Genomic DNA, 20436 nt, shown 5'->3' with positions numbered 1-20436 from the left:
AGCCATTAGGTTATTACGGAACATCAAAATTTTCAAAACAAAAATTCTTATTCATAGGAACATTTCAAATAATACATGTTTTTTGTACTTCATTTTCATAACCCTTTCTTCGTAAAAATCAATCTAGCCTATCTTTCTAAAATTCGCAGTTATAGCAAACAAAATTGTCAGCACCAGGACAAGCGCTTACCCTCTGAACAGGACTAAATTCCTCTCAGAAAATTGTCCACATATTCAAGAGATCTCTATGGCTATACAAGAACTTAAACTCTAATCTATTGAGGAACTTCCATAAGAATATTGTCAGCCGTAACGGATTGAAGAGAAACCCAAGCTTGATCATTTATTTCTTCCACAAACTCAGTGCTTGATCTCATTCAAGCAAAGAGTACAAAGCTTTCTCAACCTCTGCAAATGGCTGACCAGCATAAAGCTTAAGTTGCCCCTTCCTCACAACAATCAATTTCTGGGAGTTAGATCTCACTGCATCATGAAGTTCCTGCAAGAGTTCAATTTTTCCTTTATCACATTAGAATTAATGAAAGGGCTCACCAAAGAGTATCCATATACTAATCCCTTGTATACCCAGCCCACAAATCATATATCCCACCATGGTAATCTCTGCCCTGCAAAAGGCTTAGCTTAGTCATACAATTCGTGTTACTTACTTTTGTTGACAGCGGCACAACATCAACACTGAATTCCCCTAAATCTTCAAAGTAGCATTCAAGCAAATAGCAGAAGTGATTGGCGTCAAAATGGTCCTCAAAAGCAACTACACAGAATGACTCTTCCTGATTATATGCTTGAGAAGGTGTTCTTAAAGTATAAAGTGCTTCTGGTCTTTCATCTTCTGATCTTCTACATATATGGATACCCTGAAATTGAGCACATAGAAAATTATTTCTTGACAAAATTAACTGAAGAAATTCATTGTTGTTTATTGTACATTTAAAAAATTAAGCAATAGGTTTAGAAGGATTAAGTGCACAGCTAATTATACTTTAAAAACCAATTTATGACAGGGAATCAAAGTAAAAACCTACATTAATTGGTTTAGAAAGGACAAAGTTACTATTCATTTTTGTTGGAATCGGTCAATTGTTGTTTTTAGGTTGGAATTGCACATAAAAAATATATATATCAATTCAAATTATTGAGAAATATTAGAGAGAGTCACAGTTTCAGTTGTGTACAAGAAGATAAGGAAGATTCGACCACCACAAATTTGTTTGTGCAGCTGATTGTTTATCCCCTACTCTGTTTTCCACTTGTCTCTTTCCAGGGTTTCTGCTGTCATTACTGCTCGATGAAGCAGGGGCGTCAAATTTTGTAGCAGTTCTCTGATTTTGTGTTCTTAAGCTTTGAGAATTATGTCTCCCGAAATCCCTTGATTTCTGTGACTTTGTCTCTTCACTAGACAACCTTTCTTCTCTAGCATCCTGGGCAGAACCTAAAAATTTGTACAATCACCCTATGTTCATACAGAGTTTTATAACTGCAATTTATCAAATAGCAAAAGTGGCAAATTCCAGTGTTCAACATCATCAATATCTCCCTTTAAGCATGAAATTTAATTTGCCCCCATTTATATGTCAAGTTAAAATCTATCTTAAAGTAATAATTGTACATCACAAACCAAAAATATAAAATATCCACAGTATAAAAGAATCTGCTTTCCCAGATCAATAAAACGAATATCATCATTTCCTCAAAAACATAAATGAAAAAGGATAAAAAAATATTTATACATAAAAAATTAATGAATCATGCGCCCAAAAATATTTTATTTACATACCAGACTGAATTTCCTTTGTAAAATCCTGGTTTTCCTTCTGCAACTTGCTGACATCTATTTGAGATGAATTCAACTGAGTGCTTATGTCTTCCCTTCTGCTATCCATATTCATAGTCCCAGGATCAATTTGTCTTGATTCACCATTTTGAAAGCTCCCATCTTCGCTCCTTGACCTTCCAGAGCTCCTTGAACCTGAAAACCCTTTCGGACTACTCCTTGAGTTCATTGAAGGGTTCTTAAATTTAAGCTTTTTTTTGAAGCTAAGTGGTTTTTTATCCTCTTTCAACTCCAAATTATTCTCACCAATCCCATCTTCCTCTTTTTCATTTCCAAAAAGGCCTAAATAGTTCATAAACGATTCGGGTAATTTTTCTCTCTTTGAATTCAATCTCTTCTCTAACTTAGCCAATCTTGCACCAATCTCCTTCTCAATTTCACTCTCTTCATTACCCTCCTTTCTCTCCGTTTTCTCCTTCTCTCTTGCCTCTCTTGCCATTGCCCTAATTTCACTGATTTTCTCTTCCAGTTCCGTTTCATCAAAGTAAGCCACATTGCTTCCATTTGGCAAAATATTCACTTTACCACGAAAATCAATCCGTCTCTCTTCTTTTTCCAGGGAATTAGTATTTCCCACCAACCAAACAAAAAAATTTTGAAACAGAAAAATCCCAACCAAATAACCCCCGTATTTTATCACAGACTTTGCAGAAATTTTACTAACTATGCCACTCGGTTCTCCAACTGCGGCAATAGTCTCCGATGCAGGAAATTCTTCCAAAAAATTATCTGCTTCTACAGGAGGGACACTTTCGCTAGGAATTTCCTTGCAGACGGCGTCGTTTGCGGATGGAAACGAAATAGGATTGGGTACTGGTATGTTTTCTACTAGAAAGATGTGAGGGAGAGGAGCGGTAGGGAAGGGTTTAGTTAGGGTTTTGAGGATTTTAGGGCGTAAGTGATTTTTCCTCTTTGTGCGGTTAGACGGAAATGAAGCAGAAACAGAGATAGCGGGGAGCGGCTTAAGTCGAAATCCACGGCTGGTGGCCGTGGGGATTGTGGTACGCGCAGAGAAAGGGAAGGTGGCGCTATAGGAACCCGCCATTGGAAGCGGAGGAAAAAGGGCTTGTAAGTCTCTGTTCGGAGTTTCTTAAACAATGGGAAAGCTGGGCCTAGCCCAAACCCAAACCACAGCCCATGGAGTTACATTATATAGTTTCATATGAAACCAATTATTGAAATGGAAATTAAAATTAATTCATCAAGTAAATTATTATTTATATTGAAGAATTTAACAAAAAATTATAGAGAAAAACTTCTAGTCTCACATTGAATCACAGGTCAATAAATTCCTCAATGTATTTCTAAAGAAACATAAACATCACAAAAGTCTATGCTATCGGATTGAAGTTATTTTGTTGATATGTGCATATTTTGGTAAGATAGTTAATCTTTTTGAGTTATTATAAATTCACTCTTTCTTTTGCTTGATTTAAGTTTTAGAACCCATGTATAAGATTATAGATTGAAGCTAATTTTGTGTACTTAGCTGGTGTATAAATATATACTGATCTGTTATTTTGTTCTTCTGTTTAGGTTTGGCAGTAAGCGAACAATCAGTCTTTATAGTATCTATCCCACATCGATCAGCTAAGCTACTGGCGCCGCGACTGGCATTATAAGTAGCGAAGCTCAACAGTTAACAAATCATACCTTTCTCGGCCTTTTGGCTAAGATCAAGTGTAGTATCTGTTCTTATCAGTTTAATATCTGATACGTGGGCCATTGGTCCACATGATATTAAATTAATTTTTTTAGGGGGAAGGCTCACTACAGTAGCTTGCTACTGGGGTCTTCGAGCGTCGCCTGTGCGTTGCACTATAGCACTGGCCTGGCGCACCTCACCAATTCAAAATTAAAATTTTTTGTTTTGGTTAGAAACGGGCCTTGAGTGATGGGCTTTAGAAAATTTGGCCCATCTAAATTATTATTGTTTCTTTGGTATTTTTTTTCTTATAATTTAACTTGATTAATTTCAATTTTAAGTACTTATTTATAGTTTTTGCAACAGTCTTATTATGCGAAAATAATAAAAAACAAAAGGTCCACAACATTTGTATGGTTTGGATGGGCAACTGTCATGGCGCATAATGGGGATTGGAGCAGACAGTCAAAGAAAGACTGCTTGGTTACAACCATATTTTACAAGCAGCAGACTATGATATAAACCTCTATATTAATTTAAAATTTGAAGCCGCCTCTCTTGATTTTCCTGTAACCTGAATTGAAACTTACCAAGTTAATATGTTTAGAAATAAAATCAATTGAGGTTACACTTTAATTGAAAGTTTTTCTAATTTTCTACTTGTGTTAATCAATTTGTTTTTTTGGCCCCAGAATGGACTCATGGTGGAAATTCAATTATTTCGAGCTGAAAAAAACCCGAAAAAAAGAAAAAAAAATTGTGACCGCAAAACAGGTTAGTGACAGCTGAAAAGCTTCCAAGTTCCAAGCCCTCAATGGCTGTATGGACTACGGACCTTGTGCGTGGCGCATTGAAACACCAACCCAATGCCTATTCCCAAAACCAAACATCATAGTCACTCACAAGAGACAATACAAAGCCTAAATGTCCTACAACACATTACACTTGTGTCTTCATCTCCTAGAAAACTCCAAAACCGAATCCATCCATACTGAACAATGAACAAAAACAAACAAAGAACCTATCTACTAATCCCTACAGCTTGTGACTGGCTCCTCCTTCCCTCACAACCAACCCTAAACCAAAAAGTTCACAATGAACACCATTAAAGATTCGAAGAATCATTACGACCAACACAAACCCTAAAAAGGAAAAAAATATAAAATAAAGTTCTCGCCACTTCTTTTTTTTGTTTGGTAATTGTGTGTGTTTTGCTTTCTGAGCTACAAGCCATGGCATCAAAGCCACAAGTCTCTCTTTTAACTACACAAGGGCCCCCTTCGCTTTCAGGTTCTCTCGCAATTCGAGCTCCTATTACTCCGGAAGATGATTCTTCTGATTTTGAATCTAACGGTCATACTAGTGATATTAGTAGCAGTGTTGATAATGGGTCTGAGGCTGAGGAGTATGTTAGTGGTGAGGAGTTTGAAAGTGCATCAGAGAAGCTTTTTGTTGGCGATTCAGATGAGGAAAAGCCAGAAGCTAGTGTCTTTTTTGGCAAATATAAACTTTCTAGGCCCTATATGACGGATACAGATGAAGAAAGTGTGGGAAATCCAGAGAGCGGGGTTACTAATGATTTCCCAGAGAGCGGGGTTACTAATGAATTTAAATCTGTCAAATTAGATAATACGAGTTTCCCACGGGTTATCCCTATTGCCCAATTGTCAATGGATGACGATGACTTTGAGGAGTTAATGTCTGATGAGGATATAGCAAGTGGCGGGGGTGCTGATGGCAGATTTTCAGGTCCTAGTTTTGGGGTTCTTGAGAACGTGGATAGTGCACCAAGAGTTAAAGTGTCGGATGGGTCAGATGTTGATGAAGATAAAGAAATTGAGTTATTGGTGCAAAGTGATTTTTCGGCTGTGAATGAGTCTGAATTTTTACTAACAAGAGACAATGGGAATTTGGTTTCTGGTAAATTTGTTGGAGCTGACAATGGTGTTTCCGGTCGTGAAGATGATGCCTTCGCAGCAGAGGGTCCCATTAACGAGCACTGTTCAGTTGAATTAATCAAGGATGATTTTCATGTTGAGCCTTTGGTGGAGAATAACAAGAATTCAGAAATGAAGGAAGATGTCAAACTTGTTGTCGATTACTCTGTTTCAATTGAATTAGTTGAGGATGATGGGCATGTTGCGGCAGAGTCTCATATTGAGTCTTTAGTGGAATGCGAAGAAAATGTCTTGGAGACCGGTTCTCAATTGGACGATGATGCTATGCATTTTGTTGATGAAAGGCTACCATTTGAGAATTTGGAGCAGGCAAAGATTGAATTGAATGGTACAGATTGCTACAATGAAAATAGTATGGTGGTGAATGATTTTAACTATCAGTTCTCTGAGCATTGCAGTGCTAGCCCTGTGAAGGAACAAATTGCTGAAGTTGTTAATGTTTGTGATGATATCGTGGCAGAGCTGAAGGTTGATGATAGTGCTGTCCTGTTAAAGGAACATACTTCCTTTGAAACTGTAATTAAACCTGTTGACGACTCTGTCCAGAAAATTGTGCTAGAGCCTCAAGAACTGGAAGTGGAAGTGGAGGCAGAAAAAGCTGCAGATTTCAAGAAGAATTATGATGGAAGTGATGCTCTTGAGGAAGGCAGCGACTATGGGAAACTGGAAGATAAAACTGGACCAGAAACTGGTATGAGTTCTGAATCTCTTGCGCGTGAAGATGCCATTAAAGTTGAATCTGGAAACCATGCTGATGAGATGGCTTTGGATTTATTGGTAAAAAGAGATTTGCCTGAAATGTCCGAACATGATAGATTGGAAAAAGCATCACAGGGGAATATCAAAGATGAAGTAAAGCTTGATTCACAAAAAATAGGAGCACAAAAGAGTTGGCTTTCTGATGAAGATATTGAAGATATGATATTTAGAAGCTCTGGAACTAGTGAACATATCATGAGTGAGTTGCAGAGAAGTTTTTCCCCCTCTCCTCTTCCCGTGGCTGATGATTTCTATGATGGGCAGATTGTTCCCGACTCAGATGATGAATTGGAGACTGATAAGGATCATGACGAAAAGGGGTTTTTTGACTCTGCTGCATTGGCTGCTCTTTTGAAAGCAGCAGCTAGTGCTAAGTTGGATGGACGCAGCATCACCATAACTTCTGCTGATGGTTCCAGAGCATACACTTTTGATCACCCTGTTGGTTCAGGTTCCTCATTTGACACTATAGGACGTACTTTGCAATCAGATACTGTCAAGGCTGCTGTGAACGAAAATATAAGTGAAGAAGAAAAGAAGAAGATTGAAAAGATACATCACATTAGGGTGAAGTTCTTGAGGCTTGTTCAGCGACTGGGACAGTCTTCTGAAGATTCTATAGTTGCGTCATTGTTGCACAAATTGTTCCTAGCTGCAGGGGAACATGTTAGCCAAGAATTTAGCCTTGAATCTGCCAAGAGAATGGTTATGCAGCTTGAAGCAGAGGGCAAAGATGATTTAGATTTCTGTTTGAACATTTTGGTTTTTGGGAAAACTGGAGTGGGGAAAAGTGCAACCATTAATTCTATTTTTGGTGAGAAGAAAGTTGTGATCAATGCATTTGAACCTGCTACAACAAGGGTTAAGGAGGTTGTTGGAACAGTAGATGGAGTTAGGATCAGAATCCTAGACACTCCAGGTCTTAGAACCCCTGTGAAGGATGAACCTATAAACAGGAAAATATTAGCATCTATAAAGAAGTGGATAAAGAAGTTCCCTCCAGATGTTGTCCTCTACGTTGATAGGCTAGACGCTCATACAAAAGATCTCAATGATTTGCCACTGTTAGTTTCACTCACTAATTCTCTCTCTGCATCAATATGGCGAAATGCTATTGTCATTCTCACCCATGCAAGTGCTTCACCTCCTGATGGGCCATCTGGGTCACCCTTAAATTTTGAGATGTTTGCCACTCAACGAGCCCATGCCGTTCAGCTCTCCATCAGTCGAGCAACTGGTGATCCACGTCTAATGGACCCAAGTATGATGCATCCGGTGTCTTTTGTTGAGAATCATTTATTGTGTCAAAAGAACAAAGAAGGAGAAAGGGTCCTCCCCAATGGACAAAGTTGGAGACCTCAATTACTACTCTTGTGCTACTCATTGAAGATTTTATCCGAATTAGAAGCGAACTTAAAAACTAAACCTCAAGATCCTTATGATCACAAGAAGATGTTTGGCTTAAGGCTCCGTTCTCTGCCTTTATCCCACTTGGTGTCTTCTTTATTGCAGTGTCGTCCTCATCCAAAACTCACTGCTGATCAGGGTAGTGATGATGTTGATTCAGATGTGGAGTTGTTGGATTTATCAGATTCTGATGGAGATGATGATGAATACGATCAACTCCCACCCTTCAAGCCCTTGATGAGATCTCAGATTAATAAGCTCAGCAAGGAGCACAAGAGAGCGTATCTTGAGGAATATGATTATCGGGCGAAACTCCTCCAAAAGAAGCAGTGGAGAGAGGAGATTAAAAGGTTGAAGGAGCTCAAGAAGAAAGGCAAAGATAGCAGAATAGATCATGTTTACACTGAAGAAGATTTTGAACAGGAAGAAGGAGGTCCAGCAGTTGTGCCTGTTACAATGCCTGACTTTGCCCTCTCACCTTCTTTTGACAGTGACAATCCTTCTTATAGATACCGGATGTTGGAGCCGACATCAGAGCTTCTTGTTAGGCCAATTGTGGAATCACAGGGCTGGGACCATGACTGTGGCTATGATGGTATTGCTCTTGACAGAAATCTTGCTGTTGCTGGTAGATTTCCAAGTGCATTTACTGTTCAAGTCATGAAGGATAAGAAAGTGTTTAACATCCGTTTGGATTCCTCAATTTGTGCAAAACATAAAGAAAATGGATCAACAATGGCAGGATTCGACGTTCAGACTTTTGGAAGGCAGCTTGCATGTATCCTCAGAGCTGAAACCAAAGTCAAGAACTTTAAGATAAACAAAACAACTGCAGGAATATCCATTACTCTGCTGGGGAAACGTGCAGCCACAGGACTCAAAATTGAGGACCAGATTACAGTTGGAAAGCGCTTGGCTTTGGTTGGAAGTGCTGGTGCTGTTACATCTGAAGGTGATACAGCATATGGAGCAAACTTTGAAGTTCGCCTTAAGAGCAAGGACTTTCCTATGGAGCAGGATCAGACCACATTGGGGTTGTCTCTACTGAATTGGAGAGGCAATTTGGGTGTAACAGCCAACCTGCAATCTCAGTTCTCTGTTGGTCGAAATTCAAAAATGGCTATCAATGTAGGAATGAACAACAAGCAAAGTGGACAAATCACCATCAAAACCAGTAGCTCAGAACTCCAATTTGCTCTCATCAGTATTGTTCCAATGGTAATATCTGCCTTGAAGAGTGTCTATTCTGGTTGTGCTGCAAGAAACTGAAAAATGCTAGATTACTAGGTCTGCTTTCCAAGTATCTACAGTCATTAATTAAATTTTGAAAGGGTAAATCATTCAGTCAGGACTAGTTATTGTCATTCCCCAGCTTCATAATTATAAAATCTTTGCTCCATCTGCAGGACATTTTAAGTTATTTCTGTAGGTTTTATGAGCTGTAAAATAATGGAATCAAGCCTGCATATAGTTGTTCTGAGTTCAGTTTCTTTATCCATCTAATCTGATGATCAGTCTCAAAAGTTTTCTGTGATTATTTGCTTATTTGTCTGTCTTTTAATAGCAGAGATACTAATTTTACAGTTGCAGCAAGCATTAGTATTCCATCTCCAATGTAACCACCCAAACGGGGGACCAACACAACTCCTACATAAGAATAAAATTAACCAAAAAAAAAAAAAAAAAAAACCAAGTCTATATAAATATTCATCACGTACTTAATTATAGTGTATTAAGAAAAAATATTGTCAAAGTCAAATTGTAAAATTGAAATTTCATTAATTTCTTGTTTTGATGCGAATAATTTTTTTTTAATAAAGAACATAATTAGGATAAATATTTTATTTTATCAAATCAAGTTTTAAAATTTGTAGTTAAATATAATCAAATTCTATGCTTTTATTTAAAAAATAATCGCTAGTTAAATACAAAACTCGTTACTTAATATTTGGAATAATTAATAGTTTAATACAAATTTTTTATCATCAAAAGGAATGAGGTAAGGAAGGCCCATCAATATCACCAACTCAAGTTGGGCCGGATATTAAGATATACCAATAGTCCGGCCCACTTTAAAAAGGAAAGAGATTATATTGCTCGTTGATACGGATAATCTACAAATCAATACGCAACACCCAGTAAAATTTTTTACTGTCGTTAAAATTTTCTGGAAAGGAAAAAGTTTCCTTGTTAGGTCAAAACATTCCTCCATGGCATCGATTTTACCCGATAAGAAAATTGTTTGGGCCATTCACAAACTTACTTCATGGTAGTGTGTTAAAAATTTTAATGTAATTTTTTGTTTTTTTACAGTTCAAGAATATATGCTGACAAAGTTCAATTTGTCTTTATCTAATTATTTATATAATGGGTTTATAAATTTTTTTTATATAAACTACAGGTATCTGGACTCCATCATTAGAGACCATCTAATTCGACTCGGGACTTAATTATAATAAGGCTCTTATCCCTTTCTGAAGATGTACTTACTGGGAATCAAATCCTATAGTTTTTCTCACATATTCAATTTGCATTACCAATTAAGTCACAACTCATAAATATAATTTTATACAGTTTAATGAAAGGCCGAATCGTATTTATATAATGAGCTTATATATATTTAATCTCTATAAATAGAGACCTCTGTTCATCCTTAACCTTATTTTATTTTATTTTATTTATTTATTATTATTATTTTTTTACAGCTTTGGTTGTCAAGATAGTTAGAAATTTTCTGCTACTAATTTTATATTTGCCTCTATTCGTACTGTATATGTCATTTCCCTTTTCTCAGTAGAAAAGCCATTAAGCCATTGTAAACCCAAGCCACGGCTTTTCAACTTTGCGATAGCCGATATTTCACTGGTTCATTAAAAAAGAGTCCACTGATCGTTTAAAAACAGTGCTTCGATATATTATTTGCAGCGCTACCAAACGGTAGTGTTTAGCGTAAGGACACGTTTGAATAGAAAATAACGGGCTGCTTTGCTTTTGTTCACTCATCCACACAAGTTTCCTATATCCAGTTCCTAGAATGGAGAACTGGTCTGTTTTGACAGTTACCAATGAATAATTAGAATTTATAAAGCTTTCTATATAGCAAAATCATGTCTCTTCTTAAGTCCTTGGCGTTCAGTCCCGGTGAAGCTACAATATCCATGTTTCACTCATCTTCTTCTGGGGTATATATACCATTCTTCTTCACATGATGCCACTTTTGTAATTGCAGTGCTGTATGTAAATGGAAGGGTTATGAGTGAACTTTAAGGATTAGATTTACCGAAACTAGTCGGGTTTTGCGTTACTTGTTGAGTATCGATTGTGTTCCTTCATGTGCTTGATAAAATGTCACAGAGAGAGTGTGACGAAGAGAGTGAGAATTTAATTTCGCTGTTGCCACTGATAAAATGTGTTGAACTTTGTCAGGTTTTATCACGAACAACTTCTTCATCTCTAAGGAATGCTAGCTTATTCTACTACAAAGGAAGCTCTTCGATTTTCTTGAATACAAGGCGTTATTGTACATATTCCAGTGACCAATTTGGTACTTCAAAGCGAAGATCTCGAGGTCCTGTTATGGCTGCCAAGAAAGCATCTGAGGGTGTGTGTTTGCTGGTTTGGGAATTAGACAATTACAATGACATTTTTCAAAGGATTTTGTGCTTATACTACTACAGAGTCATATTACATCCGTTTAAGTAATGTGTAACTTCTTTTTTATGAATTGATTGGAATTATTCAGGGGAAAAACAAGAAGGAAAATACAAGCATACAGTTGATTTGCCTAAGACAACATTTAGCATGAGAGCAAATGCTACGACGAGGGAGCCTGAGATTCAAAAATTATGGGAGGATAATCAGGTTTTCAAGAGAGTTGTCGACAAAAATGATGGGGTGGGTTTTGTAATTATCCTTGTATATCAGTTCAATTTACGTAAACTTATTAGCCGCCTTCAATTGCTTTGTCAGGGAAATTTTGTTCTTCATGATGGTCCTCCTTATGCCAATGGTGACCTACACATTGGTCATGCCCTGAATAAAATCTTGAAGGATATAATTAACCGTTATAAGGTGTGTTCCCTCACCAAGACATTTATTATTGCCCTGCATTTTTACATCGTTTTTCTAATATAGAGAAAATCAGACATATAGAACAAAAAAAGTCGATTTTATTTATTCAATTCGAAATAAAGTATTGAATTTATGTTTACTCCATTTCGAAGCGAAAAAGAGAAGAAGCAAATAAAAAATTCTGAATTTTTTCCTTTCTGCAATTTGGAAGTTGGGATGAATCACCCTAAGCAACAAACAAGAGAAAAAGAAAGGAAATAAAGAAGAATAAAGTAATCAGCTTTATGCCGTAAAAATTTCTGTCATGTTTTATACTCCAATTTTTTTTTGTAATTTTCCCACTGTATTTTAGCAATATTAATATGTCAATAATGAGAATGTGAGCTAGACTCATTTTCTTGACACATCTGTTTATATAGGTGTAAAAATGATCTTAATATTACTTATTTAAGCCATGCTCTTTTTTTTTTCTTTTTTGTGTCCAGATTCTTCAAAACCATAAGGTTCGCTTTATTCCTGGTTGGGATTGTCATGGCCTACCAATTGAGAACAAAGGCAAGTATTGGCTTCTTTTCTGGTTAATAGATTGACATCATGGCCTGCTGCAGGAAATTAGCTAAATTGGCTGAAGTTATAAAGATTTGAATAGGTGGTAATGATTTGATTGTATGTGATTATTCTAGATATTGTTCTGTGTCTTTTCATAATGTCAATCAGGATATGCATTTTTGCTGCCTGCCTACTGATTCTCCTAGAATGAGGGAAAATGTGTTTTAAAGTATTTTCAGTACCAAGTCAGGTCTGTTTGGTAAGACAAGAGAGGTTGATTGTCATCACAAATTATACAGTTCTGCAATCATTGGATCAAAATGCCAGAAAGGATCTGAGCCCATTAAAATTAAGAGCAAAGGCTGCCAAGTTTGCCAAGGCGACTGTTAAAACACAGATGGGATCATTTAAGGTTGTAGCCCAATTTTTTTTTTTTTTTCTTTTGGTGTTAATAGTTGGTATTTTGTTTGCATGTTACCAAGTCATAGTTATCTCTAATATACAACCCCCATGCTAGTAACAGCTGATTAATTGTTTCTGTTGTTGCAGCGCTATGGAGTGTGGGCAGAATGGCCTGAATCTTATCTAACATTAGATCCAGAATATGAAGCTGCCCAGGTACTTGTCTCATTTTCATTCAATGTGCATGTGACTTTCTGGTTCAGTGAATTAGTATGATAAACTTTTGAGGATTTGTTATATCCTATTTTTTGATAGATTGAAGTGTTTGGCCAAATGGCACTTAAAGGATACATTTATAGGGGCCGGAAACCGGTTCATTGGAGTCCTAAATCCCGTACAGCTCTTGCAGAGGCTGAGTTGGAGGTAAAATAAGTTTTGAAATTTAGGAGCATGCTCTTTTTTCCCTGCTTTACACTAACCTTACTAAATGTGATTCAAGTGTCACTTTCTTAAACAAATAGAAGTGATGACATAATGGCTTGTATTGACTAGTGATGGTTTCTAAATGTACTTGAACTTGTTCATTTAATTTTACTTTTGGTTGTTTTTATCTGTACAATCTATATTGTTGGGTTAGAGATGATATGTATCTTCAGATTTTTTTTGCTTACTTGACGTTTAAACCACTAAGCAGCAATGTCTCTTGTAGAGCTTGTAATATATTTATGAGCATCTCTCTCAGTACTACATTCAAAAAGATACAGCGAGAAACTCAAACTTACAACAACATTTTCAAATAAAACCATTGGTCCTTTTGCTTTTATGTTGCCTTTTTTTTAATTAACTGGAGTCTTTTCTAATAAAACCATTGGTCCTTTTGCTTTTATGTTGCCTTTTTATTAATTAACTGGATTCTTTTCATTAATTAACTTACAACATAAACTTACAATATTTTTCTTTGCAGTATCCTGAAGGGCATGTTTCAAGAAGCATATATGCCATATTTCGGTTAGTGAGTGCTCCTCCAACCTCAAACCGGTTGTTAGAGGAATTCTTTCCAGATTTGTGCTTGGCCACATGGACCACAACTCCCTGGACTGTTCCAGCCAATGCTGGTAAGTCTTTGTAGTTGTATATGCATTAACCTGTTTGAATTCTAAGTGGTTCTTTTTCTTTCTTGTTTTCATATCGCATGTGTTCTAATTCATATTCTCATGCAAAATTTGGCATATATCTTTTGCATTCCTGACTGCAATCATTAACGTCAACATAATATATATATTTTTTTAATGTCTTTGGTTTGCCATTTTTGGTGTGAGGTAACCAAATAAACTTAAAAGTAGAACTGAGTCCAGAGGAGGTACTAATTCCTTGAAATTGCAATTTTGGTGGACAATCATAGGGGGGAAAATGCTTCCTCTGAAATTTAGGTTATTACCTCAATAACCACCCTCATATTTCATTTTCCTTATCAGCCTTAAACTGCTCCTTGTGTATTCATTTAATCCTAATGCCATCCTTGACCTAGACAGAACAAATGAATCTTCGATTGCCTTGTGACAAATTTTTTAACTTGCATCTCTGTCTCTCTCTCTCATCATTTTATTTTCTCTTTATTCTTTTGGGACCTGCTGCCCTCAGCCGTTGCAGTCAATGCCAAGCTTCAGTATGCTGTAATTGAAGTTCAGTCCCTGGAAGATGCTCTTACATCTTCTGCAAACAAAAAACGACGGCGTGGTAATGTTCTGCGGCAGCAAAAGAAGCCTTTTCTTATTGTAGCATCTGATCTTGTGTCAACTCTAGAAGCAAAATGGGGTGTGAAGCTTGTGATCAGAAAAACCCTTTCAGGGTCAGATCTTGAAAACTGCAGGTTAATAATGAAATTGAACTTTTTATTTGTTTGAAAATGAAAATGGCTAACTATGAAATAATTATGTGTACTTGATTTGTTGTTGTCATCATTTTTTTAAAACTCAAATCTGGTTTTAAATTTGCTTTCAGATATGTTCATCCAATAGATAACAGGGAATGCCCGGTTGTCATTGGAGGAGATTATATCACAACAGAATCAGGAACTGGACTGGTGCATACAGCTCCTGGTCATGGTCAGGAGGATTATATAACTGGCATGAAATATGGGTTGCCTGTATTTTCCCCTGTTGATGATGATGGAAAATTCACTGAAGAAGCTGTACAATTTAGCGGGCTTGATGTACTCGGGGATGGCAATGTCTCTGTAGTGAATTTTCTGGATGAAAAAATGTCCCTTATCATGGAGGAGCCATATGGTAAGTTGGATCCTTTTCCAACGTCAAGAAATTTGTTCTCATCCTTTCTGCTGATAACCATATTTTCTTTATATGGATGAGAAAAAGGTACCTGTTGTCCGTAACAAACTGCCTTTCTCTCTCATGCAGAACATAAGTATCCATATGACTGGAGAGAAAAAACACCTACAATATTTAGAGCCACAGAGCAATGGTTTGCATCTGTAGAAGGTTTTCGCCAGGCTGCTATGGATGCAATTGGCCATGTAAAATGGGTTCCGCCTCAGGTGTTTCTTTTAGTACTCTATAAGTTACAATGTTAAAAATCACTTATTATTTATAGTTGAAGTGTGTTCTTCATCTTTTTCTCTATTTGTATTCAAAAATTCGTATTATAGTCATCTTGTGTTTGTGCTTGTTGGCATCTATATGTTCTGTATTGAAGTTCTGATGTTCATAAGGTTTAATTCAGTGGGAATTCTGGTGACGATAGATCTTCATGGCTGTGCTTTTAATTCAAAGTTTTGAATGTGTTTTCTTCCATCGAGTCCCGCATCTCCTTTTGAAGTGATATAAATACAAGTTCTTGAGGCACATTTGCTTAATGAACGAACTACCTAGAAATGGCCTTTTCAAATGTGTTTACAAGGCTTTCCTTTCTCACTATGTCAATTCTATGCATTCAAGTTTGTCATTTTGAATATAGTTCCAGTTAGGTAAATTATGCTTCTGTAAAGCTTACGAGTTTGAATTCTTTGGGAAAAATTTTTATTTTATGGATTTATGAAATTCAGTAGTTCAAAACCTGTCTATTAACTGCAGCATGACTGTGCACGCTGTTATAGAACTTAGAAGTTAATGCAAGGGCATTAAGACAAACTAAACAGTGCTCATGAATTGCAATTGCAATGTGATATGATTCTTGTAAATTCTGTTGTATTTCGAATGATTATATATATTATTGGTAATTTCTTGTTAAAATAGCCAAATGCATAACCACTCTTCAGGGAGAAAACAGAATTTCCGCAATGATTTCAACTCGCACTGACTGGTGCATATCAAGGCAAAGGACGTGGGGCGTGCCCATTCCCGTCTTTTATCACGTGGAATCAAAGGAACCGCTTATGAATGAAGAGACTATTGATCATATCAAGTGTAAGCCTTCTAGAAACAGCAGTGGCTTTCTCACTTTCTTCATTAAGTTTGTTTAGTTAGAATTTTTTTTCCCCAAGTTTTGTTTTGTTCCATGTGCTTGTCTGCTCTTCTCAGTGATACCTTGCTCTTATTGTCTAAAGATGTTTTCAGTATTTTGCTAACCTTTTGTTTAATGTTTTTGATAGTTTCACGGTTTTAGGTCCTGATGTCTGATTTATGCCATTACTTTAACAGCTATAATAGCTCAGAAGGGTACCGACGCATGGTGGTATATGACAGTGAATGACCTACTCCCTGAAAAGTATCGTGATAGGGCATCAGACTATGAAAAAGGGACAGATACAATGGATGTATGGTTTGATTCAGGTATTATGAGATTAAATAGTTTAATTATAGGCTTATATGGACCTTGTTTTCTATGAACTATTCTGATGCTAGATTGACAACCTCTATGGTTTGATGGAATTGTGCATGAATGTTAGTATCAATAGTTACACAGAACTTTTATTGCTGTTCTTTACCTGTTTTCTTTACATGTACCATGTGCATCGCAGGATTCATGTGAACAAAATAGGTTGATATTATAAATGTGAACAACGTTGCTATTCCTGGTTTAAAATGTCCAAACTTGTTATTGCTTATTTTCTCTACCAGTCATCTTATCTTTCTCAGTTCATATGCTATTTCAGGTTCTTCATGGGCTGCTGTGTTGGAAAAAAGGACTGGTCTTAGTTATCCTGCAGATCTGTATCTTGAAGGTTCGGATCAACATCGCGGATGGTTTCAGAGCTCTTTACTGACAAGTATCGCTGCAAAAGGTAATTTGCATCTAAATTTAATTTTGATTATGTAACAAGGAGGTGTGAGTTTTCTTCATGGAGCAGATTGCTTTGAAGTAATAATGCTATCCTGAAAATTATTGAATTAAAATTATTTCTGTTTGTTTATTTATTTATTTATTTTGGTAGGAATGCTAGTAATCAGATGCATTTTGTTTCCAACACATTTTATGTCACCGAAATTTTCCATAAAAACATTATGTCCTAAACCAGTAAGTTACTGTATCATTCTGTTTATTCTCTTTCTACAGGAAAGGCTCCATATTCTGGTGTTGTGACCCATGGATTTGTATTGGATGAGAAAGGTTTTAAGATGAGCAAATCTTTGGGTAATGTTGTAGATCCACAAACAGTAATTGAAGGGGGGAAAAATGCAGGGGTTAGTCATGATGGATATTGTCTTAAAATTCCTTTCTGTGAATATTTTGCCACCTAGAAGTTGTATCAATGTCTGCTATGCACAGGGAGCACCAGGCTATGGAGCTGATGTGCTACGACTCTGGGTTTCTAGTGTAGACTACACAGGTGACGTTATGGTTGGTCCTCAAATTCTTCGACAAATATCTGAAATATATAGGAAGTTGCGAGGAACACTGAGATATCTTTTGGGAAATCTACATGATTGGAAAGTAAGTTTAATAAATATCTCAAATGGCTAAATTTAGCTGTCAAAGTTTAATAATTTTTTGCTGAACAATCAACTCCCTGACTTTTATACTGCTTGTGCTATTGGCAGGCTGACACTGAAGTTGCATATGATGATCTCCCAATGATTGATAAGTATGCACTGTTTCAGCTGGAAACTGTTGTAAAGAACATAAGAGACAGTTACGAAAACTATCAATTTCCCAAAATATTCCAGGTAAAGATTTTCCTTAAGTGGCTGAATTTCTAGAATTCTTTTCATTTCAGTAAATGGATGTATATGATCTAAATACTAATTTTTAAGGTAATTGAATTATATTTGAGACAAAGTCAACTTTGGAGTTATGAGAAAAGGCAATCTTCAAATTGATATAATTCATATGAACAAAAAAATGTTGGGACCTATCCAGTACTCCTGACAAAATCTCTGCTGAACTGAGTTCTAGGACAGTGTAATGTATCTCTTTTATGGTTTGGTCCTGCTTGGAAGAATGAAGTCCCCTAGGAATGCATGCTGCTCTCTGCTGTTATGCTATTCATTTTAGGGGCCCTACTTCAGCTTATGCAAAACTTTGATCTGCTTATTTATGGTAAATTACATGGACAATTATTTTGTATTCCAGATCATACAACGGTTTGTTATTGTTGACCTATCAAATTTCTATTTTGACGTTGCCAAAGATCGTCTCTACGTTGGGTAATTCTCTTCCTTCAATTTCAGCTTCTTCGTTACTGTTAAATCTTTACACAGATGTATGAATGTGTACTGCAAATCTAGGTCAACATAAAAAGCATCTATTACACTCTTAAGTTGATAATTTCAGAGGCAATACAAGTTTTACAAGGAGAAGTTGTCAGACAGTTCTTGCTGCACATCTCCTTTCCATTGCAAGGGTTCTTGCTCCAATATTGCCTCATTTGGCTGAGGATGTATGGCAGAATCTTCCTTTTCCATATCTGCTTCAAGATGGTTCTATTGCAAAGTTTGTTTTTGAATCGAAGTGGCCTGCCTTGAATGAGAAATGGCTTGCCTTTTCTGTTGAAGAAATTGAGTTGTGGGAAAAAATTCTCGAGGTAATCACTGACCCAGCTAAAATTTGCAAACCAAACCATGTTGTTTGGTCCCAATACGTGTACTTATATAATTTTGAATGCGTCAACTTCACCTCTGTTCTGAAAGTAACAGTGTGACCTCATCGCATTTAACATTTTAAAGTTGCTCTATTTATGTGATGATGTATCCTTCTGATCATGATATATTTGCTTGCTTATAAATTGAATAACACAAACAGCTGAGAACTGAGGTGAATAAGGTTCTGGAAGCTGCTCGTATAGGGAAACTAATTGGTTCTAGTTTAGAAGCAAAAGTTTATTTGCACACCTCCGATGCCAGTTTCACTTCAAGATTACGTGAAATGTGTGCAGCCAGCAATGATGCAGATGCACTAAATCGCATATTTATCACATCTCAGGTACATATAATGCCTTAAATATATACATGGATTCATCACAGGAATAAGTATTTGTGATTATGTTGTTGCAAATGGGAAATGGTAGCTGGATCTTAAAACCACTGAACATCTTAAATTTGCATCAGAAGGAAATTTTTGCATTTACTTTAGTTCAGTAATTGACTAGATGGAGCAGACTCACCCCACGTCTCTCTTGGTTGCTTGTCTAAGAATGGAATCTGGGATTCTAATGAATTGTATTGACCAGGCAGAGGTTCATTGACCTCTGGAAGAAGAATCGCTCTTCTATATTTATTGCCACTCTTTCTTCTTATATTTATATTTCTATTCTGCTTACCTAAACAAAGTTTTCCGCTTTGATCAGTGAGTTCAAGTGTGTTCTTCCTTGAACTCACTGAACATCTATTCCTTCCATTTTGATTATTTAAGTGACAATCTGCAGGCAGAGGTTCTTGCAACTTTTGACAAGAAGCTTGTTGAAACTATACCATACACCGGGGAGTTTCTTGTTCAGGGAAGCAATAAAATTTGGATCGGTGTGACACGTGCAGAGGGCTTGAAATGTGAGAGATGCTGGAATTACACACCTCAAGTTGGTTCTTTCATGGATCACCCAACACTGTGTAGCCGCTGTTATAAAGTAGTTGCTGTTCAGCCAGAACCTGCAGTAGCAGCAATTGGGTGAGAAATTAAATTGAGGCTGAACTATACAAATCCAACCACCGGTGAATCAAAACATGTGGCCATTACTGGTATCTCTACTTGATTGAGCTAGCTGGTATATTTTTTCCAATGTTTTACAGAACACTTGAAGTCACAATTTTGGCTGTCAAGCACAAAAGTTGATTATAGATTTCATTTTAAGGGGCAAGAGGAAGTACATGTCAAGCACAAAAGTTGATTATAGAAATTTTGATAAGGTTGGGACAGACTCTCACTTGGAATCTTTGAACTTTATTTATTTATTTGTCTAAAAGATGGACCGAACAAGCATGTCAGTGCCAGAGATATTCAGGATTTAATTTTGAGATATCAGCCAATCAATCATATTCTGTGGCCCCACCGTGGACAGCCGGTGAAACTACTAAGCTGGAGTACGGTAGCGACAGGTCATAGGGAATTTCTTCTGGACTCCAAAGGAGCCCATGCTTATCACAAACAACAATCAAGTACTGGCTATTCGTAACTATGCTGAATTTGACACCTTTATATAATAGTTGATCCAGCATTTTAGTTCAATTAGTTGATTATTTCAGCTATTCCATTATTTCATGTTGTTAAATAAACAAACATAAAATGGGAGATTTTATAAGTTAATAAATAGATGAATTACTTGAAGTAATCTCAGTTATTATTGTTATCATTATATTTAAGTCGTCACATTCTCTTTATAAAACATCTACTTTATTATA

The 20436-nt window shown here is 36.5% G+C and overlaps 3 protein-coding genes and 1 non-coding gene across 6 annotated transcripts; 3 read left to right on the top strand and 1 right to left on the bottom strand.

Moving 5' to 3' along the window:
* Positions 1-29: 29 nt before the first annotated feature.
* On the bottom strand, positions 30-2931 carry LOC105643431 (ABC subfamily C protein). The gene is made up of 4 exons (XM_012228552.4): positions 1799-2931; positions 1197-1453; positions 669-878; positions 30-499 (listed from the first exon to the last, which is right to left on the bottom strand). Exons 1-4 carry the CDS (start codon positions 2898-2900, stop codon positions 374-376), a joined length of 1695 nt encoding a protein of 564 aa, XP_012083942.1. The 5' UTR covers positions 2901-2931; the 3' UTR covers positions 30-373.
* Positions 2932-3504: 573 nt separating this feature from the next.
* On the top strand, positions 3505-3700 carry LOC119369278 (U2 spliceosomal RNA). Its single transcript, XR_005176954.1, has one exon. It is a non-coding gene; the product is annotated as a U2 spliceosomal RNA (small nuclear RNA).
* LOC105643430 (P-loop containing nucleoside triphosphate hydrolases superfamily protein) lies at positions 3517-9161 on the top strand. Its single transcript, XM_012228551.4, has one exon. The coding sequence runs from the start codon at positions 4733-4735 to the stop codon at positions 8891-8893; it is 4161 nt and encodes a 1386-aa protein (XP_012083941.1). The 5' UTR covers positions 3517-4732; the 3' UTR covers positions 8894-9161.
* A 1299-nt stretch (positions 9162-10460) lies between these two features.
* On the top strand, positions 10461-20390 carry OVA2 (tRNA synthetase class I (I, L, M and V) family protein). 3 transcript variants are annotated; one of them, XM_089724340.1, is made up of 22 exons: positions 10466-10806; positions 11051-11225; positions 11367-11518; positions 11594-11695; positions 12181-12250; positions 12484-12656; positions 12794-12862; positions 12962-13069; positions 13611-13761; positions 14288-14516; positions 14648-14934; positions 15064-15200; positions 15921-16068; positions 16303-16434; positions 16758-16886; positions 17159-17286; positions 17372-17536; positions 17644-17769; positions 18176-18249; positions 18377-18626; positions 18845-19024; positions 19467-20390. In XM_089724340.1, exons 1-22 carry the CDS (start codon positions 10732-10734, stop codon positions 19707-19709), a joined length of 3303 nt encoding a protein of 1100 aa, XP_089580466.1. In that variant the 5' UTR covers positions 10466-10731; the 3' UTR covers positions 19710-20390. The 3 variants fall into 3 exon arrangements, with proteins under 3 accessions (XP_089580467.1, XP_089580466.1, XP_012083938.1); XM_012228548.4 differs by having other exon boundaries at positions 10467-10806; positions 12544-12656; XM_089724341.1 differs by lacking the exons at positions 18845-19024; positions 19467-20390 and having other exon boundaries at positions 10461-10806; positions 18331-18377.
* The last annotated feature ends 46 nt before the right edge of the window (positions 20391-20436 follow it).

Source organism: Jatropha curcas, chromosome 7 (assembly GCF_041381405.1).
Source record: "Jatropha curcas cultivar XTBG-Jc1 chromosome 7, XTBG_Jcur_1.0, whole genome shotgun sequence".
NCBI lineage: Eukaryota > Viridiplantae > Streptophyta > Magnoliopsida > Malpighiales > Euphorbiaceae > Jatropha > Jatropha curcas.
This window is presented reverse-complemented; position numbering and strand designations above follow the sequence as displayed.